This window comes from Stegastes partitus, unplaced genomic scaffold (genome assembly GCF_000690725.1).
Source record: "Stegastes partitus isolate 25-593 unplaced genomic scaffold, Stegastes_partitus-1.0.2 Scaffold435, whole genome shotgun sequence".
In the NCBI taxonomy this organism is placed as follows: domain Eukaryota; kingdom Metazoa; phylum Chordata; class Actinopteri; family Pomacentridae; genus Stegastes; species Stegastes partitus.
Window position 1 is genome coordinate 127462 of NW_007578166.1, and position 22082 is coordinate 149543.

Sequence of the window (22082 nt, forward strand, 5' to 3'; positions counted from 1 at the left end):
ACTATTTCATTCACTGCAAGACATGATGTTGTTTGAAAAAAATATCCACACAATGCCTCTTTTTTAAATGTTACTATCTCATAAATCAAAGGTTAAATCAGTGCCTCTTACCCTTTGGGTGTCAGTAAACTGACGAAAAAGAGATGTTTAGCCACATGTTTCTCAAATGAAAACAATAGTAGGAAGCATGGGCTGAAAGTTAACACATAAAATAGTACAAATGCGCAATACAAATCAATAAGAGCAGCACTGTTTATTGAGTTGCAGTCACAAAAGTCATTCAGAACACTTTGAACTTGGTTACAGTATGTTATAACAGAGCAACAGGAAGTGGAATGTCATGCCATGAGGCCAGTGAGTCACTGCACGGTGACCTGACGCAAGCGACCTAAAGCTTACGCTGAAAATGTCAAAAAGTGAAATAGTGTTGCCCGGGAGTGAAACCTATTACGTGACTGAAGTGCTCTTCCTGAGATATTCTAGTTGCAGTTCTGGATAATTGATTAGTGTGGAACACACAGAGGGATGTGTGATGGCTGTTTTCTAAGGAAAAGTCAGCTGATGAACCGCTCCAGTCTGGAGTCCTTGGAGCTTTGTGTTTTAGCAACAGACACAACAGCATATTGAAGATTAGGAGCGTTGATTATACTGTCCATTGGACTAAGAAAGAGTATAACTATATATTTCTATATAACACAGAAAGTATTTAAAGATTATAGTCATATTGTTGTACAGTTTACAGTCAGCTTATTATAAGTCAGCAGTTATTAATCAGACAAGTTCAACAATAAATTACCAGTAGCACCACATCAGGTCCAGTTTTCACTTACAATGTCTTTATAACTTGTACCACCTTCAGACTGTTCTCTCTGTTTGGCTTCATACCTTGTCTTTAGCTACTCAGCCGTACATCCAGTATAATGTTGACTGTATAGGAACCAATCCTGCTAGAACTGAGTCTTAGTGGAGGTCTGCTATTACAGTGTAACATTTTAACTAGCTTACATAAAATAAAGCCCTCTTTGAATAACCTCAACCTTCCGACTAAGTGCATTCAGTAGAAATGTGCACTCATAAAGGCTTTGCGTCACAAGATACATGTGACTGGCTGTACAAAGAATACAGTGTTTACATTTCTGGTTGGTCAGCTACTGTAACCTCTGATTCTTGTAACCTGGAGATAAGGAGTTTATTAGCCTTTGCAGACTGCTGCTCCTCTCGTCTTCTGAATGGGAGGAAAGCTTGTTTTGAAGCGATGAGTACTTCAGCCCCCGTTCAGCCTCATAATGTCCTTGGATCGACAGCCACTGCAACATCAGGATGATGGGCATGACCCTAAAACCCAGAGATGACTGGAGTTCAATCACATCCAATTTAGACAAGTATAAAAAAGGCAGAGCTCAGTCAAAATTAGTTGTAAAATAAGTAAGTAGTGATCCCGAAAGCATCAAACCAAATGTCTAGAGCAACAGTCACTTTAAGGGCGTCACCTTACCTGCCCTGTATGTTCTTCTTGATGGTACAGATGCAGACAGTGACAAAGAATAAAGTAAAAAGTCTCATGCTGTGCCAAGTCCAGCCAATCAACTCAGGCTCCTGCCTGAACAGCAGCCCCAGTCTGAGGGAAACAGAGAAGATGCACTAAACAGCCTTGACAGAATAAAGTGTGATGCAGATCATTTATCTATACACCGCTTAATCCTCACTAGGGTTGCAGGGGGGGCTGGAGCCTATCCAGTAGGGGACACCTGGACAGGTCACCAGTCCATCACAGGGCTACACTTAGAGACAGACAACCAAGCACACTCACATTCACACCTACGGACAATTTAGAATCACCAATTAACCTCAACATGTTTTTGGACTGTGTGGGAGGAAGCCGGAGAACCCGGAGAGAACCCACGCTGCACGGGGAGAACATGCAAACTCCACGCAGAAAGATCCCGGTGCCCCCACTGGGATGCGAACTGGCAACCGTCTTGCTGCGAGGCAACAGTGTTACCAACTGTGCCATCTTGCAGCCCCGATATGAGATCAATCATTCTCTAAAAGGGAAAAAAGCAAGGGGCTAAATGAGAAGGGTGACCAAACGTCCTGTTTTCCCAGGACATTTCCTGTTTTCACATCCTGTCCTGGCCGTTCTGGTTGTTTTTAAGTGATGAAAATGTCCTGGTCCTGTCCTGGAGGAGGCATACTTTAAAACAATTGAAATTCTAAGGCATCCTTGAGTGTCACTTGAGTATCTCATTGCCGGGCCGAGTGTCCTGGTTTTCGGTGATCAAAATATGGTCATCCAAGGGCTAAACCGGTATCCAGGTGGCGAAATATCAAAAACTGAGGAAAACACTTAGCTGATACTACTACATCCAGACCTTTCAGACTCAAATAACCCCAATATATCTTGTTTTCCTGATATGATCTGAAATATGAAGTGGATTTACAGGAGAGTCTTTCCTGTCTGTGTTATGTTCTGTGTATTTCTTACCTGTGCCTACTCTGAAGTATGACGCTGAACAGCAGCGTGAGAGGTAGGAGCAGGTAGGACAAGATTCTCGCAGGGAGCCCCAACATGCTCAGGTAAGTCACCGAATTGGCCAGCAAAACTGAAACACAAATGTTGACAAAAAATTGTTTTTTCAAAGGGTGATTGTAATTATCCAACTGTTTTGCAGTAGCCTCAATTCTTAAATGAACAAAACAAACTGTAATGTACAAGTTCAAGGAAGAAATCAAATTAGAACAGACAGCAAAATGGTGTTTAATATTTGTGTGTCTGTGTGCGTGTGCGCCAACCATACCATTCTTTGTCATGTCTAAATGAAGAGAAGGATATCTAGCGATTTCCTGCTCCTTGGAGTTGCTCATCTGCTTGGATCTGTTGGCTGTAGACGTCGTCGGAGGGGTGACCTCCTTTTCCACCTTCGTCTCCTCCTCGCGCTCTTTGGTGGTCTCCAGATGCATCCATTCATTAGTGTGCTCATAGCTAAGTGGCCCTGGGGACACTTTGTGTAGCATAAAATATAGGGCACATGAGGGCAAAAACATGAAAGATAAATTTAGGTCACATTAGGTGCACACATCATTTGTCATTTACCCACCGTTGCTCAGGAGGAAATGAACGGCATCTTTGTAGCCATCGTGGAAGGCTTGTTCTAGAACCTAGAGAGAAAAAAAACAACATCAACAGAGACACACAAAAAGAGAAAGATAGTTGAGTGGCTGCTGGAGTGTCCTTCATCTACACTCATTCAAGGGTCAATATAGATTGTGAGATGGTGTTATTGAGTAACACAGTTACTGAAATACTATTCAAAGATTTTTTTTTTCATCTTTACTTTACTGTTTTCCATTTGGAAAATTGTTATTGTGACTTTTTAAAAACCTTTTCTTCATCCACCAAATACTCTCATACCATAATAGCCTGAAAACGTAAGTAATGGGCAGTTTAGCAGCAGGAGTCTGACCTCCATAGTCATGGGGTAAAGGGCATTGACGATCCTTAAGCTGTTGGCCAAGTTGCCATTGAGAACTGCCCCGCTTGTTACCATCTCCCACATGCAAGGAGTGTCGGCTGGGCAGATGTCTGTCTCTCCGGAGAATGGACACACCGTCAGTGTGCTGGAGGAGGAGATGGGCTGCATCCCAGTAAAACCTCCGTCCAAATAACGCTGTCAGATAAGAGCACATGTGTCACACGAGCTGAATGAGGTGGCTGAATTAAGTGTCAGAAGGCCGTAAAATACTCACTACTCCTTTGAAGGATGGGGGCAGAAAACCACAGTATCCGGGCACATAACAGCTGCAGAGCAGAGCCTATGGACAGCATGCAAGAGCTGTTGGTTATATGGATTCATTTTTTGTTTATAACCTGCTTTGAGTCCTTATAAATGGCTGTAGTGTAAACTAACCTGTACTACATCTTCCCTGGAGTGGAACTCAGTCATGACAGTGTGCTTGCCATCAGTCAGGCGGGTCGTAGCAACGGCAAGGCGACCACTGGCCAGTTGGTGAGCATCATCGGGAAGATGCTTCCTCAAAACATCCTCTAACCAGCGGAAAACATTGACTGAGGGGTTCAACGGTCCAAGTGTAAAAGCTTTCATCTGTTTGGCAAAATGAATAATCTCATCCTTGATGGAAGCTGTAAAAACAAAAAGGACTTAGAGTCACAAAAAATAATTCCATCCAACAGATTTAAATTTAGAACAAAGGACAGGCTAAAGGTACTTACTCGGGTTCATTTCACACACCACAGCAGCTGCTACCAGAGATCCAGCAGATGCGCCAAGCACGGAAGGTGCAGTGCGCAGTATCCAGGGCGCATGATTCAGGAAGCACTGGATGACCCCCAACTGGTAGGTGGCCAGAAATCCAGATCCAGAGAAGGAGATGGAACGAGGAACTTCGCGATAATGGCAACTGGAAACACCAGGGGCCATTTTCCAAAGATTTTCTGATCAGTCTAATCTTGTTCTTTACTGGTTAGAAGTAGTAGTGTCGAGATGAACTATCCAGCGAAAACTGTGATAGAGTTTCAGTCAGTGTTTTTAAATAGCTGTATCCCAATTCGAAATGCCGTGTTGGTCATGCCCATGTGATATAACATAGGCCAATGACTTTCTGTTTGTTTCTTCAGGGGGTATTACAAGGCCAACTGAAGCAATATTTTCTAAGTTTGCCAACCCACATGAAAAATATGTGACAAATATATCGTTGGGTTTCGAAAAATTTTAGACTCAACAGATCCTTCTTTCAATGACCTACTCAAAGAAACATGAAAACATCAATATCCTCATCTGACTCTTTTGTCTTTTTTTTTACCCCTCAAACTAAATGTACATTTATCATATCATATCACAGTTAAGATGTCTTACAAATACTTTGAAACCAAAAAGCAAACATACAGTTTGTTTTAATGGTGCAATTCAGTGCACTGTTTCCTTTTCTGTGTTATATCAAAGCGGTAAGGCTATTTATCAACAGCTGAGCCACTGGTTACCATTTCTTTAGTCCATGTTTACCATGCTACCACAGCACCTCCTGCAGGTACATCTGTGACACTGTGGACGTGTGTGAGAACAACTTAGTTTTACCCTTCCTTTGCAAAGAAGTTGTCAAAGTCCCCTGTATTTTCATTTTTACAAACAGTTCATCCTCTAAGACATAATTTGAATATTGCTCAATTGAAATAAACATTAAACCCAGATAAATGACAAATTTAGGTAGCGAAAGATTGTGTATGTGTGTATGCAATGTCTTTGTAAAAGGTGGCTGTGGCTCAGGTGGTACAGCGGGTTGGCCTCTAATTGCAAGGTTGGTGGTTTGATACCCCACTCCACAGTTGAAGCAAGACACTGAACCTGAAGTTGCTCCCAGTGGCAGGCAGCACCTTGCATGGCAGCTCTGTCGCCACTGGTGTACGAATGTGATCTACTCTCAGATGTACGTTGCTTTGGATAATAGCGTCTGCTAAATGAAATTGTAAACTAAATGGTACGAAGCTGATGGCGTTTAGTTGCAAGCATGTTTAATTAAAAAAAGTTTACAGTTAGCTGCATCCACTGTTTATTTTACAAAGCAACAGAAAATTTCACAAAAAACAAACACCTTCCTCAGTGTGATAATGCTAATTATTTGTAAAATAACTGCAAAACGACAAAAAAAAAATCGCAATCAAACTGCAACACACGTCTTTATGAGAACAAAACCAAACACTCCTGCTTCACTCTCCCAAACAACAATCTGCACTTCAACTAGAACAACTTGAACTCATTTTTAACCGTACCAGAACGACTTGTATAGTTTATGAAAATAAGCATGTTAACTGTACTGTGATTATGAAAAGCAAGCCTGAAAAAAATAAGTTCTGCTGATAATCATTCAGCTGGATAGATATGTATGTGATGTCTTTCACAGTTTTCCTTGTCCCTTATCGTTAGTGTTTATCCAGATCACAGTCATATGTACACGTATTGATTCACAGCGAAACAAAAAGCGATCTCACAGTTATAAATGTTTCCAATCCTACGTCTAAGAGTGCATTTTGTTCAACCTGTACATGCAGAGGCTATTTTTTGGAAGCTGAAACCACAGCATAAATACACCACAAGCTCCTATTTATTATAATTTGTGTTGTAATTAGGGAATTTTATCCATAATTGATTTCCTATCTGACTGGATCCCCAGCTAGGAGAGGCTGCGGAGATGCCCGATCAGGTGAAACCTCAAATCGGTCCTCACTGAAGTCATGTATAGGACTGCTGTCTGCAAAGTCTCCATCCTGAGGTGGCGTGTGCTCGGGGGACGCACTGGTGTCAACCTGCTGTTTCTTGATGTCCTGTGGGAGTTTCAGAAACCTGAAGGGAGTCACAGAAGAAGCAATAATGGTGAGTTTGCAAGTCGTTGCCGGTAAAAGATAGGAAGTGAAACATGAAGAGAAGAGGGCAGAGACCTGAAGAGGAGCTTTTGTCCTCTCTCTTTTTTGATGATGTTGAGCTTGTAGTAGTGGCGCAAAGCACGGGACATTTTCTCGTAGGTCATGTTGTCTCGATTCTGTAAAAAAAAAAAGAGAGAGAGATCGCACGTCACCACGCAGCTGTGCTACATGATTTACTAATTTATGATTTGATGTGATTTCCAAACTGACCTTGTGGTTCCCCCAGAGACGTGCCAGTCCGTTTGGGTCCACCACCCTGAACACCAGCCGCTCCGGCTCTTCCCATCGGATGTATTCTTGGTAACGGTCATCACACAGCAGCTGATACACATAGTCCCACAGGAGTCGGCACTCTGGAAACGGTTAAAGTAGCAATAACACACATGTTAATGCAAGGGATTGATTTATTAGAGCCGCTTTTAGTATATTGCTTCATGACTTTTGGTCTGTGTCACTCTTTTCTTTTCTTGAGGAGACCAGAAACAGGAAAGAATGTTGAACTTAAAACTATTAGTTGCCAGTAAATGGACTTTGTGGGTTAGTCTGATGTGTCTTAAGTATCAGCTTGCTAACACATGAAACATCAGATCTTTATTGGCTGAAGACATTTTAAAGGTTTATGAGTTTTTCTTACATCCTAGTTTTAAAAATTGATCTAATATCTATACACCACTTAATCCTCACTAGGGTCGCAGGGGGGGCTGGAGCCTATCCAGTAGGGGACACCCTGGACAGGTCACCAGTCTATCACAGGGCTACACTTAGAGACAGACAACCAAGCACACTCACACCTACAGACAATTTAGAATCACCAATTAACCTCAACATGTTTTTGGACTGTGTCGGAGGAAGCTGGAGAACCCAGAGAGAACCCACGCTGCACGGGGCAAGCAAGCAAACTCCACACAGAAAGATCCCAAGTGTCCTTACCAGGACGCGAACCAGGGATCTTCTAGCTGCGAGGCAATGGTACTAACCACTGAGCCACCTTGCAGCCAAGTTTTGAAAATTGATATCTAAGTTTTAATATAAAGTCGAGACCAAAAGTTTTCATGTGCTTGTAATTTACTTTAACTGCACCAATTCTGTCAAGAGGAGGGATCAAAGATACAACCAGGTGCTTGTGGACGGCTACCAAAATTGCCAAATTGAAGGGAAAAAGGCCAAGTGATGTTTAAACTGGTAGAAATATAATATATCAGAAAATTCAGAGTGATGGGGGTCATTGGAAACTCAAGACGATCGTGATATACGTGGTCTGTACAGGTGCATGTAAAGTTTTGTTCACATGAAGAAATGCATTCATTTTTGTAGCAGTTTCTGAGTAAAAAGCAAGTATCTGCAAATGAATGTACCTGGGATGCGGCCGTTGGCTTTGTGCAGTGGGCTCCTTGGTTTCTCTCGACTGGAAAGGTTAAGAGGCTCCTGGACGACGTTCTCTGTTTGAGGAGGACACCGAATTTGGCTTTGAGGCAACGTGGAGCCGGCCGCTGATCCGTCTGAGAGAGAGAGAAAAATTGCAGAGAGCAACAAAAGAGAGACAGACGGAAAATCAGACAACATATTGAAAAATTAGATCTGCAGGTCACTGTATTTCTGGCACAGTCATTTGTTATACCCACTATTGTGTGTGAGTGGAGCACAACGAGTGAAAAAGACGGGGTGAATTCTGAAAGGTGACAAGAGCTCCGGCTGGCTGCTCACTGTGGCTACGACAGCTGCAGTGGTGAGAATGGGGGAAGCTGCAAGAGAGAAATATGAGGAAATGTGAAATGCTAAACTGAAAGCAAAAGTGATTTTACAGCAGCCTGGACATTACACATTAACAAATTTATCAAAGGCTAACATGTTGAACACAAAGAAACCTTTTCACTACTTGCACACAGCGCACAGAACAAAGTCATTGTTCTGGACTCTGGAGTTGGTATCCAGGTAACCACAAACGACTGGCACAAATCCTACTTCCTGTAATGGAAAGCACCGATTTTAGGGTAGAGACAGCCGGGGGAATGTGTTTGTAGTGTACTGGTGCTGGTACTTGAGTGTTTCCATTTATTGCAGCTTAAACAGGGAAATGCTGAGCGCCAACACATTCGTCTGATGCATGAAGTTAAACAAAACTTTTCAGTTTACGCATATCAACCCTTTAAACGAGCGAAAAACACAAACATGTTGTGTAGTTCACAACATTGAACCAGTGATTAACTTGTCCTCGCATGCAGAGAAAAGTTCATGTTTGGGTTGAAACTGGGTGGGATTTCAAGTTTGGGTTATCTCACAAATGCAGTTAAATGAAAGCAGGAGATGATGTTAATTCCTGCATGATGCGTTGGAACACAATAAGGAAGTAAACACACCCACAGTCTAACAATCTAACAGGACGGACAAGTTTGATTTGATATCAAACAAACTCAGAAAAACAGACAAAGCGTCGACACTTGAGCACTGCTGCCGCACAACCTTGTGGATGCACCGTACAACAATCCATCTGTGTGTCCATGTATGTAGACCTCTCAGTAAATTCAGAGTGTTTCTGCTAAAGCGCTACCGAGCTGAAGAGCTGAACACATCACTCTTGTGCTTACATCTTCACACTGGCTTCCAGTTATTTACAGGATAGATTTTAAAGTGTTGCTGCTGCTTTGTAACCTTGGGTCAAAACACATTTCTAATGTGCTTGAAGAAAATAAACCCAGCAGATCTGTCATAAAGAGACAGGGACTCAGTTCAGAGGGAAATAGCTGCTTTTATCTGTTATTCAGCACACAGATTAAACTGCCAGAATGACGATAAACGTGTTCCAACATTCACCGCTTTCAAACCTACATTAAAAACCGTGCTCCTGTGCTTTTAATTGATTTAGTTTCTCTTTTATTATTCCAATTATTGAATAGAGTGCCTCTTTTTTTTTTTTTTACTCCACTAAAACTCATATTTTATGATTTTTAACCAACTTTGTATTTTACCTTCCCTTTTATTGTCTTCTTGAAAGAAATTCTGATGCTTTTTTTTTCCTTATTTGGGCTTAAAAAGTGCTACACAAACTAAACTCTCTTGCTTTACTCTGAACTACAGTGAGTTTCCCTGCATGCCAACAGAGCAGTAAAAATGGCTCAAAAATGTACTCCATGACACTACTGACCTGGGGTGTCGTCAGCTGTGGGACACTGTGGCTCTTTCCCAGTGTGAGTGAGTGTCTGGCTGCTGTCTTGTCCCTGAATGTGCCCAGACGGAGACGGGGGATCGGAGACGATGCTCCTCCTTTGTTGTTTCACACACTGAAGGATCTCGTAGAGAACATCACCTGCAGAACACAAAGAGGTGCACATGACAACGCAGACGCAAAACCGGCTGGCATGCTTCTTTCCTGCACACGGACTGATTTGTGCATACCTGAGCTGGGACAGCGACGTCTAAAGTCCTCCTTGGTGAGCAGGCACAAGGCTCTGCCGTTCATCTCAAAGTGTCCTTTCTCCGGCCGGCGCAGCGAGTACTCCTTCTGAGCCCAGTAGAGCCAGTGGGCCACGTCCTCCTTGTCCCACAGGGAAGGGTTTATTCCTGGAAAGCAAGGAATTCAAAAACAAGACGGCACGTGTGACCTTGGTGTCGCTGCATGGTATTCACGGTCGAACTGAGAAGGACGTTGGACTCACTCAGCCGTCCAGGTAGATGCCACAGGTCCTCCTGGGCGGAAGGACTGACCACAGGAGCCCGGTTAGGTGGGGAGCGATGCATGCTGGGAGGAACATTGATTTGACTGCTTTGCATTGCAGATGTGGGACTGCTTGCTCTGGTTTCTTGCTACAAAACATTCACACACATGGCCACGAGCAAACACACACACCAGTTAGTGGCAGTGTTGAAACAGAAAGGAAAGCAAAGGCACGTTTGTAAGAAGGTCAAAAACAGCATTTGGTTATAGCCAGACAAAATGTAAAGCTCTAGGATCTCTGTTTGCTTTACTCAGACAACAGATTTTTTTTTTTTTAAAGCCAGTTTGCAACTTAACTTACCTTGATCAAAGGTGAAGGGGAAACGCTGGCCATGGAAACGTCCTTTAAGTGGCCGACCGCACACACACACACACACACACACACAAAAACAATATTTCCTCTTAAGCAGACGCACACTTAGTCCAATAAATGAAAACAAGTCGAGCTCACACCTCGGCAAACTCCATTCTAAATGAAAATTCAGAAGAAATAAACACTCTACTATTTTCACATTCGAGCCTTCCGGGAAATGAAAACGAAAGAAACATAATCCTTGAAGCTGGGGGGTGTGCGCAAGATGGGCCGATTGGAGGAAGCGACATTTCCAAAAACGCTGCGTTTGATTACACTGCCTGATCCCGCTGTCTATTTCTGGAAGCGTTGGATTAAGAGGTATTTTAAGATATCAAGCATGGTAGATAAACGATTTAGTGTGATTTTTTTTTTCACGCTCCAAATACACGAATGGAAAACTCTTGTAGGGGGGAAAAGTGAAATAAAATTGCGTAAAAGTGACCGATCGGAGACCTGTGGGAGTGTGAAACAGTGAGTGACAGCGCAGCTCGCAGCAGCAGCGCTTGCGCCGATTAACACACGACCTGAGAACTCCTCCTCTTTCAGGAAGACTGAAGAGACTGTAGGCAGGAGCAGGACGACGGTGGACAACAACTCACAGTAGGTAAAGTGTCTTTCCAGGTCAGTGGCGCGCAATGGTGCGGCCAGATTGGTGAGAAATCGGCGCACTGGTTCAACTTTTGCAATAAAGCACTCCAAATGCACAACTGTTATGTTGTGTGTCTGTAATCCAGCAGAAAACTGTGAGGTCCAAAGTCCTACTTTAATAGTTTGATATCCCACAGCCTGATAATTTCAATGATCTTAACCTTCTGCAGGTTTACAGCAGATTAAAAGATTTAAAATAAGCACAATAGCTGTAACATGTTGCTATTCTATAATTCTTAGTTGTATTTTTCAAGTTATTTAGATTTATTGTTTGTTTGTTTGTTTTGCACTGCACTGGGACTTGGAGAACAGCATATCTTTAATTTCTCCCCCCCGTATATATATAATGTATGCAAATACACAAGAAATGACAAAAAACAAATCTTGAATCTCGAGGCCAACATAAAAAAAACAACTTTAATTTCAGTGTGTTTTATTGGCATGAATGTCAGGCTAACAATATTGCAAAAGTGTGTATGGCGTATTAAAGAAAAAAGTACAAAGGAAGTGTGAAAATTTAAAAAGAAAAACCCGATTTATTAAGTAGAATAAAGAAAAATAAATAAGATAGTACAAAAGAACAACTGGATGACAAAAAAAAGAGAAAAAAAATGTAAATATGTGTTATGGGCTGTTTGCATGTCTGTCACATTCACTGATGTTTTAATTGTGTGTGTCCTCCTGTTAGATAAGCCTTGTGTCCTTCTACTGATAGAATCCGTTGCTCTTCCTTGTCCCTCTAATGAAGTTTGAAATGAATGAGTTGAACTTGTTTTAAAAATATTCCATTCTTACATCATTGTATTTCTAAGAGAAATTTCATCTCTGCCTCGCCTGTCACGCAGTAACCTCTCACTCTTTCTTCTGTTGGTAGACTCGACTTCTTGTGTTGTCCCTGCACTTACTGAACTGTGCTAACTGAGGCTGTATTTTGGTTCGGACGTGTCTCTGCTTTGCATCTCTGAAAGCAAAGAGATATTCTGAGAGTCGTGGTTTAGGGTCAGATAGTGATGGATTTAGTCGTGAGTTTTGGTTTGAATCCTCCACTGTTCAGCATCAGCATTTTTTTTTTGTCAATGTAATAATTTTACTGACGGATTAGTGGTTGGAGAGCAGCGGTGGTCTGAGGGTTCAACCAAACCTTTTACTTTCACATACATATGAGAGAACACTCATAAAACAATGGGTTGTCCAGTTTTTATCATAAAATGCTTGTGTGTCTTTTCTATCGTATTCTCCAGCGATGTGGACTAAAATATTGGGAAAGCAGTTGGGCCTCCCGACACGATCGGTGGCAGGGTGGTTGGTCGGCAAACTGCTCACCTCTCGCAACCAGGTCCTCGAGGAGAATACTGTCCAGCTGTGTGGGATCCAGCCCGGGGACACAGTGCTGGAGCTGGGTCACGGCCCGGGCGTGGGTCTGCAGGCTGCAGCCAAACTGCTCACAGATCCGACAGGCCACCTGATAGGGGTGGATTACTCAGAGTACATGTATCAGGTGAGGTGTGAATACAGAGTGGAATAAAGTACTCAGATCTAAGTTTAATTCTCACATGTGGGTTTTGGAGTTTGTTACAAGGTGTTCCAAACAGTGTCTTTAAATAAAATGAGTGTCTTAAAACCACAAAATCCAAGACATGGCATAAGGTGTTTGCAGATGTAACTATCCTTCTTAATCTGTCTAAGCTAGCTACAGTATTTCTGAACAAAATAGAAGAAACTATTGGCAAACAGGCAGGCTGAGAAAACTATTGCTGCTAGGCTGGGACCAAACTGTTTAAAGAGGAAACATTACTTACATTTGGAAGCGTGGAATTTTCTTTCTTCTTTGACAGATGGCAAAGGAGCAAATGAAGGAGCTTGTGGCCAGTGGGAAAGTGACCCTTCACCACTGTGATGTGGCAGCAATGCCGCTGGTGGACAGCTCTGTGGATAAAGTCTTTCATTGTAACTGCTACTACTTCTGGCCTGACCTCCGCAAGGGAACAACAGAGATACACCGCGTAATGAAACCGGGTAGGGAACCTGCCATGGAGATGGTCTGGTGATTTGTCTTACTTGTAGCTCTTGCAATGCTGAGTACATTTCATTTCCCCCCTTCTCTGAACCCACTCAGGAGGCCAGATGGTGACCACGCTGAGGCTTGTCCGTGTGGCTCGTCTGGCAGCACAGCGGGTGATGGAGGGGGAGAACTGGCGTCCGGAGGCCTATATGGCAGCTCTAAAAGATTCTGGCTTCATTGATGTCAGAATGGAAGACAAACAGCTCAAAAACATTACTTTCCAGGCTATCTATGCCACTGCCTCAAAGTGATACTGTGAGTAGTGTGCGCTACTTCTATGATTGTGACGTCAGGGATTCCATTGGGTATTCCATTGTGTGCCTTTTGAAGATAGATTAAAGGTGATTTAGCATAATGACAAAACAAATACATGATCCTAGCTTGTTATGTTGATTATATCTCAATTTGAGCCTTCTTCGGCTGCATCACTTAAATACGACACTGTTTGGTTTTTATTAAGGATATTTTCTTTTCATTATATTTTGCATGTCATATTAAATACATCTTACTTGGATACATTTCTTTGGAGAACAGAGGTTAGAGGAATGATCGCATTATCAGATCAGAATACGACAGCAAATGTTAATTTTTGTAAATTGTTACTCCATTGTTTTAATTTGTTTGAAAAATTTTAGCTCACTGGAATATCTGCAGCAAAATGCATCAAAACCAGGTCATCTTTATTCATGTCCAAATAAGCTTTTGTGCCAATTACATGCTATAAAAACACTGCAAAATCTTAACATATGATAGAATAAAAATAAAGAAACAGAAAGTAAAATAAAATCTAATAAATGGAGGTGTGTTGTGTGGTTTTTAAATGTTGGTTCCCAAACTTTTACATGTTGAATGCCACCAAAATAGTTCTACAACTAATGGTTGTAATGTCTGAATTTCCCCTGTCTTATTTTCTTATTTTTAATTATTTTCTTGGTTAATGCTTAAGTTATGTGGTCTCTAATTTGCCAGAAAATGGTGAAACATGTTGATTAGTGTTTCCCAAAGCTTAAGATGACAGATGCAAATGTTTTATTTACCCCACAATTCAAAATAATAAGTTTCACTGAGGAGTAAAGAAACCAGATATATTTGAATTTAATGTAACAGACATCATATAATTTTTTTAATTTGTTTCTCAAAAAACTAATCAAACTGATGAACTGATGATTAATACAATCCTTGCGGTGCTCAAGTACTCAAGACAATACTTCCCTGGTCAAGGCAAGTTTTTCATGGCATTTTGTCAGAAATATTAAGTTATTTTTTGGTATCTTGTGGATATCATATTAAATTTAACAATGTGAGTTTATATTTATTTATTCCCAGAGAATGCTTAAGTCCAGGAGATGCTGTGTAATATTTTAGGTACTGTGATAAAAGACAACGCTATGAAATCAACGGCTGGTGGCGGTCGAGTGCACCGCTTTTAAAAGAGAAGAAGAAGAAGAAGCAGGGGTGAAAAAGAAAAAGAAGAAGAAGAAGAAGAAGAAGAAGAAGAAGAAGGCAGGCGGTGCTGATGACGTCGGCGGAGGGAAATCCAAAATAAAGATCAACGAAGGAAGCTTAAAGTTAAATTAAGCCAGACAGCGATAGTAAAGTGGACAGCAACTGGTACAAAGTAAGCGAATATGCTTTAATACCGAGTAAACAGTGCCCTAATGTAACTTTACTGCTATATGTTGAACTTAAAAGTTATACGAGCTTATTCGCTGCCTCAGCGTTAGCAGCCAGAGACGTTAGCTTCATACTGAACAAGGAGGCAAGCTTAACTGTAAATGACATAACAGATTCATTTTATAAGAAGCATGCACCTGGACAACAAGAACAAACAAAAATAGCGCCATTGAATCATGTTACAGCAATTTCCTCCACTATGAGATGCATTTATTTTCTGGGTCCAGTCTATCCCTTGACTGCGACCCATGCAGTGTTGAATAAAACCCTAATGCTACGACGGGTCCAATATGGAGGCAGCATCGCCTGTTTTTATTCATGTAACATTGATGTTAGTTACATTTGTATGGACGAATCCAATCATTTCACTCCAGTCTTGGCGTTACAGAATGCAGAGGGCTTCCCGTTTGAAGCGTGAACTTCAGATGCTGAGCACCGAGCCGCCTCCCGGGATAACATGCTGGCAAACCGAGGAACGGATAGACGACCTCCGGGCACGTAAGGACCATGTCACCGGGTCTTAAACGGCCAAAGCTACTATAAATGGCAGTGAATCTTTCCCCTACTGCCACAGTTACATGATTTTTAAGCTGTATTAAATCCACCCTTTCTGCCATGACACATCCATCCATTATGTATACATCGCTTAATCCTCACTAGGGTCGCGGGGGCTGGAGTCTATCCCAGCTGACTTAGGGTGAAGGCAGGGGACACCATGGACAGGTCGCCAGTCTATCACAGGGCTACACTCAGAGACAGACAACCAAGCACATGCACATTCCCACCTATGGGCAATTTAGAATCACCAATTAACCTCAACATGTTTTCCGATTGTGTGGGAGGAAGCCAGAGAAACTGGAGAGAACCCACGCTGCAGAAAGATCCCAGTGTCCTCACTGGGACGTGAATCGGTGACCTTCTTGCTGGGAGGCAACGGTGCTAACCACCGAGCCACCTTGCAGCCCTGACATGACACAAATAAATAAAATATCTCATGTTATCAAATCTTAAATAATGCAACGTCTTGTGTATACTACACACCCAGTCATCATTTTATTTAGTGCACTGGGCTTAAATTTAGGCTGTTTCATACCACAGTTTTGCAATAAATCCTTATGTTATAATGTTTACATTTTGTTGAATCTGTTTTAGAGAGGAGTTTCAACTTTATGACAGTTTTGGATAGTGTTATTGTGTCCACTACTTATATCAGTGAGGCTAGACTAAAAGCACAGACACCTCTCTGTATAATGCAAGTATAATGCAATTCAGGGCAACCACAAAGACGTCCAGACGAATCATACCCCCCATTTTAAAACAGACCACAAACTGCAAAAACCAAACATTTTACAAGGTAGGATTTCTTGTAGGACTGTTGATAGACTGTTCGTTTTAGCAAAGTGTGCAAGAGTGTAGATTCAAAGTCTAGTTAAGATAACAGATCATGTCACTGATTTTTAAAAAGGACTGCAGTCCTTGGCAGTATACACATACTTATAGGAGTTACTGCATGGATCAAAGTTTACTCAATCTAAGGTTATAATCATTATCAAAAGGAGATTTAAAAAAAAAATCTAAATTATAATTATGTCCATATTGTAATGTGATTGCTACATTAACTGATAACAGCTGTGTCTATTGTCAGAAAGTAGAGGAATCATTATTTCACTTATTTTATAAATGCAGGTTTTTACTGGAATTAAAGATGTAGATTGGAATGTACATTATCTGTGTCTTTATAATGCCATAAATAATTGCATTAAAGAGAAATGGACAATATTTTTGCACGACCACGCTTTGCTTTTTAAGCAGCACTAGCTGTTTTATTTGCACATGGTTTTCAAGTTAGTGGCAGACAGTTTGTTTCCAGCATTTTGGAGAAATCACCACAGTTCTCTGAATTTAGTCTGTCTCTGTTGGTTCTGTCTCTTTGTGGTTTAGAGATCTGGCCACACTATCTGTTGCAATACTTGTTCGTCTTTGTTATGAACTGTGTGTTTAGAGTTGTTGTCATGCGCTGCCACATAACTATGCATGAGGAAGAAGAATCTAAATATTTTCACTACCTACAATTTAGATATTTGAATAATGGTTGCTGTCATGTTTTGCATTGTTGTAATCCTAGATGCAACCTGCCAACCCCCTAATTTTGCTGTCTTACATTGTTCTGTTAATAAGGTGGAAAAAAACCAAAAAACAAAAGCAAATATGCAAATACATTAAACTGCTAACAATCGCATTTGTTCTCAGAAACATATAGAATAGAACTTTATTGATCCCTTTGGTGGAAACCTCAGGGAAATTGTTGACATGTATGACAAGCTATTTATATCTTTTGGGCTTTTTTATTTTCCCCTGTAGAGATTGTGGGTGGAACAGGAACTCCTTATGAGGGAGGACTCTTTTCCTTGGAGGTCAAAATTCCTGAGAGGTAACTTTTATTTTTCTCTCATCTCTTTAACTTTGATGGGTTTCTCTCTACCAGTCACCAGTTACAAGTCTCACCTGCACCATAGTAGAACTGACTTGCTATTTTCCCCCTCATAGGTACCCATTTGAACCTCCTAAAATACGATTTTTGACCTCAATCTACCATCCAAACATTGATAATTCAGGACGTATCTGCCACGATGCACTCAAACTCCCACCAAAGGTTGTATGAAATTTCAAGAGCAAAAAAAAGTTTATGTTTAACCACCATTACCTGCTGTCAAAAAATGAGGATCTATACCAGTGTGCTAGATATAATTTTTCATGTTTTGTTCAGGGTGCCTGGAGGCCATCTTTAAACATCTCCACAGTTCTCACTTCCATTCAGCTGCTGATGGCTGAGCCCAATCCAGACGACCCACTTATGGCTGATATAGTAAGTCGCACGTAATTTTTTATCCACCACACAGACTGTGCCTTAAAGATGGCCTCTGGATCAGTAAAGTGAAGCTAATGTCTAAGTGCGTTACACCTACATTATTACTTATGGCCAGCAGGGGAGACTCTTCTTTTTGCGAAATAAAGTCAGATTATATAGAAGTCTTTAAAAAAAAAACAACCCAACTTCTCACTTGGTCTGTCAGCCCCAGTCAACATTTTCCCAATGTGTTTATAGTGTCAACTCAATTCAAAACGTTGTCCATTTTGTAAATTATGATCCCATTTACTGTAAAATAGACATTTACGCTGGGTATGATATAAGGCGGGGCTATCTTGTGATTGACAGGTTGCCACCTTATCACTGGTCGCTTCATCCATCCGTAATGTACAGTCTGTGGTCCACCACATGTCATATAATCAGTTAGCGAAGAATAACTTTAGTACACAATCACACTTTGGTGACTTAATTTGTTTTCACTGATTTTTGTTATCCCAATGTAAATATGGGACAATAGAGCTTCATCAAAAACAGCTGAGAAAATAGAATGACTGAGAACTAATTAATTCTACACTTACAATTAATTAAATTTGAACGTGGAAAAAAATGTAATTCTCTTTCTGGTTTGCCTTTTTATTGAAAGTACAGGCTTTGCTAAATGCTAGAATAACTGATAGATATCAGTCTGATGTACCCCTCGGCAGACAAAATCTGCCTCTTGCTGTTTTAAAATTGCATTAGATAGGATATGTATTGTAAAACAGTTAAAAAACTGTGTGACCCCACCCCATTTGCCTGTTACACAATGCTTACTTTTTTTTTGTTTTATGTAGTCATCAGAGTTCAAATACAACAAACACCTGTTCATGGAGAAGGCCAGGAAGTGGACACAGGAACATGCTGTTCAGAAGAACACTGTAAGTCGCTCTGGTCTGTAGGTGATGCACTTTCATTCTTGATTCAAGCAGTTTTTCTCTTTAAGTTTTGTAATACCCTCATGTGTTGACTTCTTTATTAGTTAGTCATTATTATTCTTAGTTAATGGCATAATTATTGCCACTTGCCTCACAGTGCCATACTCGCTATCATTGTATAAGGTTGTGTGCAGTGGCTTATTTGACCCACAAGGTTGTGCTGTGCTCCTTTGGAAGAAATAAAATAAAATAAACATTTACTTGCAACACATACAACATGTATTCATTCACATTTCATACTTTTTCATTTTAGAATGTGGAGTAGTGCAGGTAGGTATTGATGTGGTCGCCTTAAAGTCTCCATCTGTCTTTGTTCAGGGAGTTGTGGAGGACAACAAAGAAAATGATCAAGATCAGAAAGCATCGTCCCGAAAACGAGAGGCGCTCAATGCACAGAAGGAGGCAGAAGAGCCAGCAAAGAGAACCTGTGTGTAGTTTCCACCTCACTTGTTAGAGCTGCAGGTATCGCTCCACACGAACCACCATGCCTTATATACTTCACAACTTTTAGAGACTGATTTTATTTTTTTTTTATGTAGTGCTAATACCATCTTCCATTTATGATGTATATGAATGGATAGGTGGATTTTAAAATCTACATATTTATGTGTATACGTATGTTTATGTTGTGATATTAAAGTTTAAGTTTAATAATGTATTATCCACAGTGCCTTGACTTTTCGTGTAGTGAAGAGGTGCGTTTCAGAACAGTAGCATAGGCAAAGTACTTAATGTAAATACAGTATGAAGATGATAATTTTATTCAAACATATGCTTACCAGTTGTATACAAAGTATGTACATCCTAAATGGTACAATTTTTTTTTTCTTTACAAACTAAGGATTTATTTCTTAATATATAAAATTATATATTTGCTGTTTATAAAAAGAGAGACAAACCTCATAAGGCTGTAGTGAGTCAATACCATGCTAGTTCAGAGGTAGTTACATTGTATGTACATATCGCTAGCCTACTCTAAAGTCTGTAGAAAGATAGCTACATCCCATTTAGTCTGTTTGACTGCTTGCATCCTGTCAGGCAGAGTTGCATATTTGAGACCAGTCCATGTAAACCATATGAAGCCGTGAGTATGACTCGTTTTCCTCTTGCATTTTGCTGCCACATAGAGAATAGCATTTCTGTAACAGCTGTTGTATCACATAGTTGCAAAATACAACATCTGACCTTAATGTTTCTGTGGATGAACATTGTTAGCTTACAATGCTAAAATAGCCTGGTGTGTGTGACGATGAGTCCCTTTTTTGTTGAAACAGACCTTAGCAATAGGATAGACTTTATATATTTTTTAAAAAACAAATTATAACTCCACTTAAAATATAACCAAACAATCTGTAACTTCTAAGTTGCATTTCTCTTGATCACATTTCAGTATAAACATTTACACTTTAAATTCTACTGGTGCTACCTAATTTCCCCTTGGCTAATCCACTGATTTGTCTGATGCTTAGATTTTTCCATGTAGTTTGAGTTTTCTCTTTGTCATTCAAGTCCATGATTGACACAGTCCACTGGATTGTGTCTGAAACTGTCCTTTTTATTTCAACAGTAGTGGTGTTTCCTTGAATAGTCTTTTCTGTGAAAGGAACTTTCAATCCCACTCCACAATTTCAGAGGCTCCTGTTGTTTTCTCATCAACTTCTCTATAGTCCTTAACAGTTTCTGTGTTGACTCATTCTGAGGAGCTTAAAGACTGATAACCCAGAGGTGGTCTTGCTGCTGCAGTACGATGATGGTCCTTAAATGTCCCTAGTGTCCCAGCTTTTCAGACAGCTAGCTTGGAGGCTCATGGGTGAGAGGTGAGAGAGAGCGAGTCATGTTAGAGTGATACAGAGGGCAAGTGTTGCGAATCACATCTCGATCCAAACTCTCCAGACATTCATCGTCATTCAGGCTCCCTCATTCTGTCACCCTCTCTCGATCTCTGGCAGTGAGAGTTGGTATTTGGCAAGGGATGAGAGGAACAGAGGAAGTGGAGGAGCAGTGGGAAAATCTGATGGGATCCAGTCGTGGTTGGAGGGAAGACCCCCCACTGTACGTGGCGTCAGCATCAGTGAGTGACACCTGCGTTGACGAATCGGAGCAGGAGCTCTTCTCTGTCTCCACAGAAACCAACGAGTCCAGGGTGCGGTCCCGGCGTAGCTGTGGACGTGCTTTGGGGCGAGGCCAGAAGAAAAACTGAGAGTAGTCTCTTGTGAAAAGAAGGAAAAGGAGAGGGTTGAGGCAGGCAGGCAAGGGCTGGAGAAGCAAAAGGACTGATTTTAGCACCTCCTCCCCCAGAGAGAGGAGACCCAGAAGAGAGCAAAGGGAGAGGAAAGCTACTGGTACATAGAGGAGTCCATTGGTGAATATTAGCCAGGCGACATGTTTGATCATAGCACAGTCCCACAGGCCCTCACACTCTCCTCTAAGTAACTCCCAGTAGAGTCGGATATATGAACCTGTGACTATAAGCAAGCACAGGGTGTTCATCATAATGAGCGACAAGGGAAAGGCCAGGGAGGATGGTAGTCGAGAAGATGGGGGTGGCAGGGGCGAGGGAAGGCAAAAAGGCGAGGACCCATACTCTCCGACTCCAACCAGCGGTAGAGAAGCAAGTGTGAGGGAAAGAGTGAGGCAGAAAAGTGCACATGTGCGCACGCTCCCGAGAGACGGGGATTTCCCGTAGGCCCGGGCGCACGTCACGCTCACACCGCACTGCACTGCCGCGAGAGTCAGCAGCAACACACTCGCCTCAGAGGCAAACACCCAGACCCATCCTGTCGCCTGACAACCAGGACCTCCCTCCCAGCGGGCGCCGTGGTGACCGAATTCTCCCAGCGTAAGAGCGTCCACCAGGGCCAGCGTGCATGTGCACACGCCCGTCAGCAGATTGGAAGCACCCATGCAAGCCACAGTGAAGCGAAGCGGCGACAGGTAGCCAGGCGAGCCAAAGAGGGACAGAAGCAGGATGGAGTTCCCCAGCAGAGACACCAGGGAGATGGACCACAAGCCAACACGAACCAGCCAGCTTCCCAACAGGGAGTCGCAGGGACGGAAAGGACCTGCAACAACACAAATGCACAACTGATCAACTAAAAAGTTCAAGTGTAAATGGTGAAGTCATGCCTCAGTTTTCTTTAACCTTGTCACAACTAAATGACAGCTATATCACAGCAGGACAGGTGGAATTTGCATTACCAGGTGTGGGTGTGCACTGGACACTGGTCTGTAGCTTGGATTCTTCTATTTCTAGCTGAAATTCCTCCAGGTCAGGGTCATCTGGAAGAAAGCATCGATGGGGTTGAAATTCAGATCCAATTCTGTTGTGTAACATGCTTGTGTGCGGCGCCCT

At 41.7% G+C, this 22082-nt stretch overlaps 5 protein-coding genes across 7 annotated transcripts in view; 2 read left to right on the plus strand and 3 right to left on the minus strand.

Annotated features, from left to right (window-relative positions):
• Positions 1 to 238: 238 nt before the first annotated feature.
• Positions 239 to 4439, minus strand: pnpla1 (patatin-like phospholipase domain containing 1). Its single transcript, XM_008286125.1, has 9 exons — positions 4232 to 4439; positions 3909 to 4141; positions 3748 to 3813; positions 3465 to 3668; positions 3099 to 3159; positions 2799 to 3002; positions 2486 to 2603; positions 1496 to 1618; positions 239 to 1335 (listed from the first exon to the last, which is right to left on the minus strand). Exons 1-9 carry the CDS (start codon positions 4437 to 4439, stop codon positions 1149 to 1151), a joined length of 1404 nt encoding a protein of 467 aa, XP_008284347.1. The 3' UTR covers positions 239 to 1148.
• A 1234-nt stretch (positions 4440 to 5673) lies between these two features.
• Positions 5674 to 10682, minus strand: etv7 (ETS variant transcription factor 7). Of its 2 annotated transcripts, XM_008286126.1 has the most exons (9): positions 10450 to 10682; positions 10090 to 10237; positions 9830 to 9994; positions 9579 to 9740; positions 8059 to 8178; positions 7792 to 7935; positions 6647 to 6789; positions 6452 to 6552; positions 5674 to 6356 (listed from the first exon to the last, which is right to left on the minus strand). In XM_008286126.1, exons 1-9 carry the CDS (start codon positions 10480 to 10482, stop codon positions 6167 to 6169), a joined length of 1206 nt encoding a protein of 401 aa, XP_008284348.1. In that variant the 5' UTR covers positions 10483 to 10682; the 3' UTR covers positions 5674 to 6166. The 2 variants fall into 2 exon arrangements, with proteins under 2 accessions (XP_008284348.1, XP_008284349.1); XM_008286127.1 differs by lacking the exon at positions 8059 to 8178.
• A 334-nt stretch (positions 10683 to 11016) lies between these two features.
• LOC103360397 (sterol 24-C-methyltransferase) lies at positions 11017 to 14012 on the plus strand. 2 transcript variants are annotated; one of them, XM_008286128.1, is made up of 4 exons: positions 11017 to 11103; positions 12393 to 12649; positions 12987 to 13167; positions 13268 to 14012. In XM_008286128.1, the coding sequence occupies exons 2-4, from the start codon at positions 12395 to 12397 to the stop codon at positions 13462 to 13464; spliced, it is 633 nt and encodes a 210-aa protein (XP_008284350.1). In that variant the 5' UTR covers positions 11017 to 11103; positions 12393 to 12394; the 3' UTR covers positions 13465 to 14012. The 2 variants fall into 2 exon arrangements, with proteins under 2 accessions (XP_008284350.1, XP_008284351.1); XM_008286129.1 differs by having other exon boundaries at positions 11028 to 11107.
• Positions 14013 to 14720: 708 nt separating this feature from the next.
• On the plus strand, positions 14721 to 19388 carry ube2t (ubiquitin-conjugating enzyme E2T (putative)). The gene is made up of 7 exons (XM_008286130.1): positions 14721 to 14831; positions 15276 to 15385; positions 17249 to 17318; positions 17435 to 17540; positions 17655 to 17753; positions 18590 to 18673; positions 19049 to 19388. The coding sequence occupies exons 2-7, from the start codon at positions 15277 to 15279 to the stop codon at positions 19163 to 19165; spliced, it is 585 nt and encodes a 194-aa protein (XP_008284352.1). The 5' UTR covers positions 14721 to 14831; position 15276; the 3' UTR covers positions 19166 to 19388.
• An 87-nt stretch (positions 19389 to 19475) lies between these two features.
• lgr6 (leucine-rich repeat containing G protein-coupled receptor 6) overlaps positions 19476 to 22082 on the minus strand; it is a 37909-nt gene continuing 35302 nt past the window's right edge. The window contains exons 17-18 of the mRNA XM_008286131.1: positions 21929 to 22009; positions 19476 to 21792 (exon numbers count right to left, since the gene is read on the minus strand). Of these exons, the coding sequence (XP_008284353.1) occupies positions 20648 to 21792; positions 21929 to 22009 (1226 nt within the window). The 3' untranslated portion in view covers positions 19476 to 20647. The remainder of the gene's footprint in view (positions 21793 to 21928; positions 22010 to 22082) is intronic.

Excerpts from the sequence above, each read along its gene's own strand:
- pnpla1 (XM_008286125.1), bottom strand. The coding sequence starts at position 4,439 with ATGGCCCCTGGTGTTTCCAGTTGCCATTATCGCGAAGTTCCTCGTTCC. Across the intron at positions 3,669-3,747 it reads CCCCATCCTTCAAAGGAGTA|CGTTATTTGGACGGAGGTTT; the intron begins GTGAGTATTTTA and ends CTTATCTGACAG. Across the intron at positions 1,336-1,495 it reads AAGAAGAACATACAGGGCAG|GGTCATGCCCATCATCCTGA; the intron begins GTAAGGTGACGC and ends TCTGGGTTTTAG.
- etv7 (XM_008286126.1), bottom strand. The coding sequence starts at position 10,482 with ATGGCCAGCGTTTCCCCTTCACCTTTGATCAAG. Across the intron at positions 8,179-9,578 it reads CACAGCTGACGACACCCCAG|CTTCCCCCATTCTCACCACT; the intron begins GTCAGTAGTGTC and ends TCTCTCTTGCAG. Across the intron at positions 6,553-6,646 it reads GTCTCTGGGGGAACCACAAG|AATCGAGACAACATGACCTA; the intron begins GTCAGTTTGGAA and ends TTTTTTTTACAG.
- LOC103360397 (XM_008286128.1), top strand. The coding sequence starts at position 12,395 with ATGTGGACTAAAATATTGGGAAAGCAGTTGGGCCTCCCGACACGATCG. Across the intron at positions 12,650-12,986 it reads ACTCAGAGTACATGTATCAG|ATGGCAAAGGAGCAAATGAA; the intron begins GTGAGGTGTGAA and ends CTTCTTTGACAG. Across the intron at positions 13,168-13,267 it reads ACACCGCGTAATGAAACCGG|GAGGCCAGATGGTGACCACG; the intron begins GTAGGGAACCTG and ends GAACCCACTCAG.
- ube2t (XM_008286130.1), top strand. The coding sequence starts at position 15,277 with ATGCAGAGGGCTTCCCGTTTGAAGCGTGAACTTCAGATGCTGAGCACC. Across the intron at positions 17,319-17,434 it reads GAGGTCAAAATTCCTGAGAG|GTACCCATTTGAACCTCCTA; the intron begins GTAACTTTTATT and ends TCCCCCTCATAG. Across the intron at positions 17,754-18,589 it reads ACCCACTTATGGCTGATATA|TCATCAGAGTTCAAATACAA; the intron begins GTAAGTCGCACG and ends TGTTTTATGTAG.